The 7921-nt window shown below is 46.1% G+C and overlaps 1 protein-coding gene across 1 annotated transcript in view; it reads right to left on the reverse strand.

Annotated features, from left to right (window-relative positions):
* Positions 1-798: 798 nt before the first annotated feature.
* Positions 799-7921, reverse strand: part of GALNT18 (UDP-N-acetyl-alpha-D-galactosamine:polypeptide N-acetylgalactosaminyltransferase 18) — a 468442-nt gene continuing 461319 nt past the window's right edge. Inside the window, exon 11 of the mRNA XM_006873014.1 lies at positions 799-1222. Coding sequence (XP_006873076.1) covers positions 1076-1222 — 147 coding nt within the window. The 3' untranslated portion in view covers positions 799-1075. The remainder of the gene's footprint in view (positions 1223-7921) is intronic.

The following is a 7921-nucleotide window of genomic DNA, read 5'->3' on the forward strand; positions in this document are numbered from 1 at the left end:
AGGCAGAAAGGTCATTCAGCTCAGGTGGTTATGACAACTGTTTTCTGGGATTCTCAAGGGATAATCTTCTCAAAGGAGACAGGATGATCACAGGGGCTTATTATAAAGAAGTTTTAAGAAACTGAAAACTGCCCTGGTGAGGAAAAGGTCAGGCAAGTTGCTGGAGGAATTCTTTCTTCCTGCATGACAAGGCACCTGCCCACCTTTCCAGGGTGGCAAGGACTGTGCTAAGAACATTTCACTGGGAAATCTTTCACCATCCACTACAACCCTGATTTTGTCCCTTCCGACTTCTCTTTATTCCCAAATTCAAAGAACATTTAAAAGGAACAAGATTTGAGTCCCCTGAGGAAGCCAAAACTGTCGTTTTGATGTAAATTGAAAAAGCACAGGACTCTTTGGTGGCAGGTGTGAGTGACAGAGACATTGCTTCAGAGGTGTGTGGATCTCGATGAAGGAGAGATGTATTGGGAAACAATAGCTTCACATTTTGATATTTTTGTTTAGCTAGGGCTTCCATGATTTTGTAGCACTCACCCTCGTTTATCTTCAGGAGTGAAGCATCCCAGCTGCCTTGCAAAGTGAAAGCCTTCCCTTGGAGGCAGGGACTGGCCGTGGGCCTCACAAAGTCAGTGGGCAGCTGGGGCAATAAGCTCCCACTGTGAGCAGGGGTGTAGAAGCCTTCCTCAAGGCTGTGAAGTGGGAAGGACAAACAGGGACACATGTTTGGCTTTGAGAACACCAAAGTCAGTGGGGAACCAGGTGTGAATCTCCACAGAGACTAAATGACCCCAGAAACCCATTTCTTAATCAATAGTATTTTATTGTCAGTTATAAATAGATTCCACTTGTCCCCTATTTACAATTGCAAAATAGTTTGATATGACCCCTCACCCACCATTCAGCATCTTTCTATAAACTTCAGGAAAATTGAATAGGAAATAAAAAGCTCTTTTAGGGGCCCAATGATCTGGCTCCCCCAGACTCCAGACAACCCCACATGGACAGCAGGCAGCATTGCAGCAGGTGCTACACAGTAGCAAAGGGGTGGGCAGGAGGCAACTCCCTAGCAGGGTCAGGACGCCAGGCTCCGCAGGACGTTGGTGATACTCCAGTGCTGGCCCGAGCACTTCTGTAGCACCAGCTGGAAACCAAACTCCATGTCGCTGTTCTCCTGCAGCTCCAGACAGCGCTTGGACTTTCGGTTCTGAATGGGGCCTCCCTAGGAGCCAGGAGAGAGGACAGGATCAGAGGGGGTAGAGACAAGACGGAGATGGTTTAAGGGGCCTCAGGCCTAGTGACTTGTCAGGCTGTGGACACAGTGAGACAAGGATACACCCATTAAAGTTCTGGCTCCCTTGGCTCTGAGGTGCTGGTCTCCTTTGTAAGACTGAACCTCAACATCTATTTCAGTGGTCTCACAGTACACCAGTTCTTTGCTAGGTCGAAGACTTCTACCTGGCTAGAGTATGATGTGCTGGTTTGCTTTTTATAGCTCCTACCCTGTTCCCCTAAACCACTGGCTAGGACCATGCTCTGAGAAGCCTTTTTCCATGATCAACCTGAATGTGAACATCTTGAGAGGCCTAAGGTTTCAATCAGTGGCCCAACTGATTGCCCAGGAGCCTGGATTTGGTTCAGGACAGGACTGATGATAACCATAAGCCCATTTCTCATAACTACATAGAATACATAGAAAACTAGCAATATCTGCTAAAGTTGAAGTGTATAACTCTGAGTCAACCATTCCACTCTTAGGTGAAATGTGTACACTGGTACACTAAAAACATAAACTTGAATTCTGTTTGACATTATTTGTAAAAGCTCTAACACAGAGTACCCAAACCTCTGTCAACATAATGAATGAATAAATAGCTTATATATTCATTATTCATATCATGGGATACTATACAGGAATGAAAACAAACAAACTAGAGTTACACTGAAGGACAAATCTCATGAACATAATGATAGCAAAAGAATGTCAGGCACTTTGGGGATGTTTTCTTCCCATTGACATTCCTTGTCTCAGGGGCATCTACAAGGGGTCCTAGACTTTCCCCTTGAGCTTCCACACTCAGGTCTGCTCTTACTTCTCCTCCAATTGGGTAATGTGATGGCCATGTCCCCCCCCCAGGTTCATGCTTTTCCGGATGACAATGCCCAGTTTTTACTACTCCTCTAGAGACAATTCTGTGTCCTATTGCCATCCTAGTTGCTTGTTGTTCTGTGCCACTCAGAACTGACCACAGAGCAGAGGGTCATCACTCATATACATGGGACAACAAGCCTGTGCTTTGGTGGCCACACCATGCTCCTGAGCTCCTCTAGAATGACTTTGGAGGACAGTCTCAAGTTGTCTTCTCAGATGCTGCCATGCACTTTGGGCTCCCATCCTGTTCCTCAAAAGTTGAACTTTTGGATGCATAGGCATCCCTTGTGACACTTGTTCCAAATCAGCCCACCTGGATTTCTAAAGCTGTGTAAATCCTTGTAGCCTTCAAGCCTGTGCACATTTGTCACCCACACCCAGACCAGATCATGTCCCTGGTACTTCTTTAGGGAGCTGGCAGCCAGCTTCTCCCACCTGCTCCAGCTGGCCTGCCAGCTGGGCAGGATGTCCTACCCCACATCCTTGGGAGCAGAGCTCAGGCAGGGTGGGTGTGAAATCAGCCAGTTTCTAATTTACAAGGACTTCCAGGAATCTTTGGGGGGTGCAAATGGTTAAGTGCCAAGCTACTAACTGAAGTGTTGGAGGTTTGAACTCACGTAGAGCTGCCTCAGCAGGAAGCCCTGGCATTCTGCTTCTGAAGGGTCACAATAATGAAAAACCCTGTAGAGCACAGGTCTACTTGGCACCACGTGGGGTTGCCATGAGTTGGTTTGGTTTGCTGGCATTTCAGGCAGTCATGGCTACAGGGAAGTCCACCAAAGTGGACTCTGAAGATCTGGCTTCATTCCTGGGTATCAGTGGTGTGGCCATGAGAAAGCTTCTCCATGCTTCCAGTTTCATTGTCTGTAGGGCCAATTGATGACTTCTGTTCTGATTACGAGGAGGCTGAGGAGGAGGAGGGTGGCAAATGGATATGGGGCAGCAGGATTTGGAATTAAGATGGGGACTTTATGGAAAAAAAAGTCATGGCAAACAGAAAGTAGGGCCAGATCAAGAACCCCATCCACTGCCCTGAAGACTCAGATGGCCCAGCAGATATTCATGGGCCAGGATATGTTGGGTACCATATCCTCATGCCAACAGCAGACTGCTTCACAGACCCTGGAAGCTTAGAGAAACTTCGAGGTGGTGGCAACCTCCTCCTTTCCCACTAGACAAAGGGACATTCTAAGCCTGATATGTTCTCCCCACCCAACTCTGGGCACCTTGCCAAGGGCTGAGAGAGGGAGGTGGGAATGGAGGACTCTGAGAAATAAAGTCTTCAGAGATTCAAATCTGACATTTCTCAGGCCCTTCCCTGGCCTAGCTATGCCCTCAGCACCCTAGAAACAGGAAATGTGGTGACCTTGTGCCAGAAACAGCCCATGTGGCCTCCTGGGGAGATAGAATGAACCAAGAGTGGGTTTGGCAGGGGGAGGATGGCTCAGTGAGAGTAACTGGGTGTGCCTGGGAGGGTGGAGCATGAGGCCGAAGCAAGCACCCTCTCTGGATGCTCAGAGGAGAGATCTTACAGAGTAGGGCACTAAGGCCACCTTGGGACTTTGCTAAGCAGTGCCTGCATGTTCCTTGGGGCACATCTGGGGGATGGACTAGCATGGGCCATTTGCACTCTCCCCTCTTATCTTCCTTCTCAGACCCCGGCACCCTCACTGGACAGACTGGAAACTCTCTTTCCTGGAGTAGACTCAATTCCCCATGGTTGTAAGAAGCTGTTCATCACCCAGACAGTCCCTTCCTGGTGAGCTCTGCCCCTTGGCAGTGAGAAGCCTGGTGTTATCAACTACTGGTACATCTACCTGCAGGTTCTGTACTGGGGACAAAAATAGTAACAACCGAAAAGCAGCACAAACCAGTTGCTATGAACTTGAGTCCCACTCTTGGCGACCCCACTGTGTACAGAGTAGAGCTGTGTACTACAGGCCTTTCAAGGCTGTGAACTTTCAGAAGCAGATCATCAGGCCCAATTCCCACACACTTCTGGGTAGATTTGAACTGCCAAGTTTTCTGGTTAGGAGTAGTGAATGCTTAACCGTTTATACCCAACAACCACTCCTCCAAATCCCTGAAGAGGGTCATTATGAGTCAGAACTGACTCCAGAGGACCTAACAACTTTATTTGCCATATACCTAGTGCTGTGCCATCTTTTACATGCTCATCTCAGGCATTTATTACATTGTCCCTATTAGCTGGTGATTGGAGTGATTGCCATTTTATAGAATTTGGAGACTGAGACACAGAGGTTGGGGGATTTGCCCAGTGTCATATGATCAGTCAGGCTGTGAACCCTGGATTCTGCCCCCTTCCCTGGCAAAAACCAGGCAGGGAGAGGGGTTACGAGGCTCTTGCCCTAACACCCAGACTCCTGGTGTGGCGCTGTAGTATCAGCACTGGACTGTGAACCACAAGGTCAGCAATTCAAAGCCAGCAACTGCTCCTCAGACACTATATACAAGGTTGCTATGAGTCAACACTGACTCGATAGCACTTGGCAACAACAAGCTCTAACACCTAAGGCCTGGAGAGCAGCCTCTTGGTCAGTCCCATGGTTCTGGGGGGGCTGGGACTTGATACAGAGCTCCCCGGCCGGCACCCCCCTTACTAGAGGGGACAGTTGCTTGGTTTACCAGTCCAGCCATCTAAATTATTTGTGTTATACTTACAGCTACAGGATCTGGAAACACACAATACTTTTAATTAAAGAATTTAAATAAGGGCAATTAAACCTGGCAGGAGAGAAGCCACAGCACACAGAGAGCTTAATTGGAATGGAAACCAAATTAAAGATGGAAAGAGCATTTTAAAAATCAAAAATGGAATGTATAGAATTAAGAAAGCTAATAATAATAATTCTAAGGAGCTCTGGTAGCATAGTGGTTACGAATCGGGCTGCTAACCTCAAAGTTGGCAGTTCAAAACTACCAGCTGTTCCACATGGGAAAGATGAGGCTTTCTGCTCCCGTAAAGATCTGCAGCCTCAGAAACCCTGTGCAAGGTCACTGTGAGTCGGAACCGACTCCACGGCACATAACAACAACAATAATTTCTAGAGCTGGTTCCCAGCCCCCAATCAAATTCGTTTTCCTTCTAGACCTCTCTGGAAAGGGCATGAGAGGCAGATGAGTTGGAACAAAGAGCACAGGACTCAGGTTCTAGTCCTGGCTGTGGCCCACACTAACTGTGTGACGCTGGCACAGTGGCTGACCCTCGCTGGGCTCCAGTGTCCTCATTTGCAAAATGAGAAGGAGCACTTTGACACGGTAATACATGCTTCAATGCAGAGCACTTATGTTGTGTACATCAAGGCTCATGGGAACCCTTATCACACAGCCAAGCACCTTTATACCTCAGTTTCCCCAAGTGTGCACCTAAGGATGGGACCACTAGCACCAGACTAACCCTGCTTTTCCTGGGGATGTAGGTTGGATAAAAGGATTGGCAGGCATCAGAATCAGGTGGAGGGCTGATTAAACCACAGATTGTTGGGCCTTGGTAGCGCAGTGAATCACAAACTGGGCAGTTAGCTGCAAGGTCAGCTGTTGGAACCTACTACTCTTTCCCTGGAACAAAGATGAGTCTTTCTAGTCCTGTGTGAATGTATAGCCTCAGAAACTTGATACAAGGTTGCTATGAGTCAGAACTGACTCCATGGCACATGACACTAAGCAATCACCCTCTGATTCAATAGGTTGGGATTGGGCCTGAAGATTTGTCTTTAATGTTCCCAGGTGCTGATACTGCTGCTGGTGGTGGTGGTCCAGGTACCACACTTTGAGGACCACAGGACTAGACATATTTCAATAAACCATTACCCCTTGGGGGCTTGATGGTGGCTAAGGTGAAATTCGCTGTCAGCAATATCACAGAATACCAGGCAGAGCAGATCTAGGGCAGAGCTCCAAAACTCAGAAACACAGAGATAAGAATATTTTAACAGTTTGAAGGCTTATAGATTGTGGAACTTGAAGCTGAAGTAAAAAATTGCATACTTTTGAATCTGCTGGGCTGGGCTTAGAGGCCCAGAGCCGACATCTTGGGTGAGACCAAATGGCAAGACCAAGTGGAGGAGCAGAAACACCACAGAAAAATGCCATGGTAACCTTGGAGCAAAGGTGGACAGTACTTTTGCTTTGTTCTGATATTCTTTTTTTTTTTTTGGGTATCTGGTCATTGGTGCACCCACTGTTTGCCCACATCCCTGCTGGTGACTAGAGGGGGAGCCTGAGCTAGTGGACACACCCCACCCTCACCACTGGTGGGTTCTTCTGCCATGCACACACACAGATACTCAGCTCTAGAGCAGGCCCTGAACGTTTTCTGTTTGTTGGGTTTTTGATACGGGAAAGGGCAGGACAGGGCTGTAGAGAGGGAAAGAGTTTAAAAACAAAACAGGCCAAAAATTAAATTAAAGCCTGAGGTATAGCATAACAACCAACACTGGCATCTTGAAATCTTTCTCAGGCAGTTTTGAAAGCAAGAAGCTGAAGAGAGGACATGAAAGTCATACTCAGATTTTTTTCCCTTTTTTTTCTTCTCTCCCTCCTCTCCCTTTTCTGTGATTATCAACTGCAGTATTGAGTCTAGTTTTTGTTGTTGCTGGGGGTTTTTGTTTGTTTGCTGCTGCTGTTTTGCTGTTATATGCTCCCTCTTCTACCTTTGGCACATTCTGTCTCTCCATACATTACACAAGAAGAGTCAGCAACTTCTACCATATAGTCAAGCTACACTCACACTCTATAGAAACACCAAGACCTAGGCAAGAATCAATACCAACTGCCATATACCAGGGAGGCAGACACCTGTGAAAGTTACTCTGAGTTAAGCAATAAGAAGAGTGAAAAGGGAAGCCCACATCTCGATTACATCTTCCTGGAAGTTATCAACTAAGTATTAAGGCCACAGATAAACACAAACCATGTCCAAGAAGCAAAAGCAGATGACCATAATAGGACATGTCCAGAAACAAGATAAAATGTCTAAGACAAATGAACTAGAGGTACACCTGGACTCCATTCTGGAAGGAGGGCAGGTCTTGGAAATGCCTGAGAAGGAATTCAGAAAAATGATGATAAAATATTTCAAAAACACTTTACAATGGAGTTGAGAAAAATAAGATAGACACAGCATTAGAAATAATTCAAAACCTACAGGAAAAGGTCCAAACGATCAATAACAGAATATCAGAAAACAGACAATACTCTGAAAAGGCAAAGGGGTAGAATAGATGAGATGGAAGGCAGAACCAGTGAACTGGAAGACAAATCTCTCAATACCACTAAGATAGAAGAACAAACACAAAAATGGATAAAAAAAATATGAAGAAGGTCTAAGATTCATGTTAGACAACATGAAGAGGAATAACAAGAATTATCGGCATTCCAGAACAAGAAGAGTCACATAAGTCCACAGAGGAAACAGTTGAAGAACTGCTGGAAGAAAATTTCTTTAACATCCTGAAAAGTGAAAAGATAAACATTCAAGAAGTTCAATGAACCCCAGGAAGGATAGACCCCAAAAGAAAATCACCAAGACATCATAATCAAGTGCTCCAAAATCAAAGATAAGGAGACACTTCTGAAAGCAGCCAGGGAAAACAGAAGTGTCACATACAAAGGCAAGCAAGTCAGATTAAGCCTGGATCTATCAGCAGAAACCATGCAAGCAAGAAGGCAATGGGGAGACATATATAAAACCCTGAAAGAAAAAAACTGCCAACCAAGAATCCTTTATCCAGCAAAGCTATCAATCAA

This window comes from Chrysochloris asiatica, unplaced genomic scaffold (assembly GCF_000296735.1).
Source record: "Chrysochloris asiatica unplaced genomic scaffold, ChrAsi1.0 scaffold00219, whole genome shotgun sequence".
NCBI classification, from domain to species: domain Eukaryota; kingdom Metazoa; phylum Chordata; class Mammalia; order Afrosoricida; family Chrysochloridae; genus Chrysochloris; species Chrysochloris asiatica.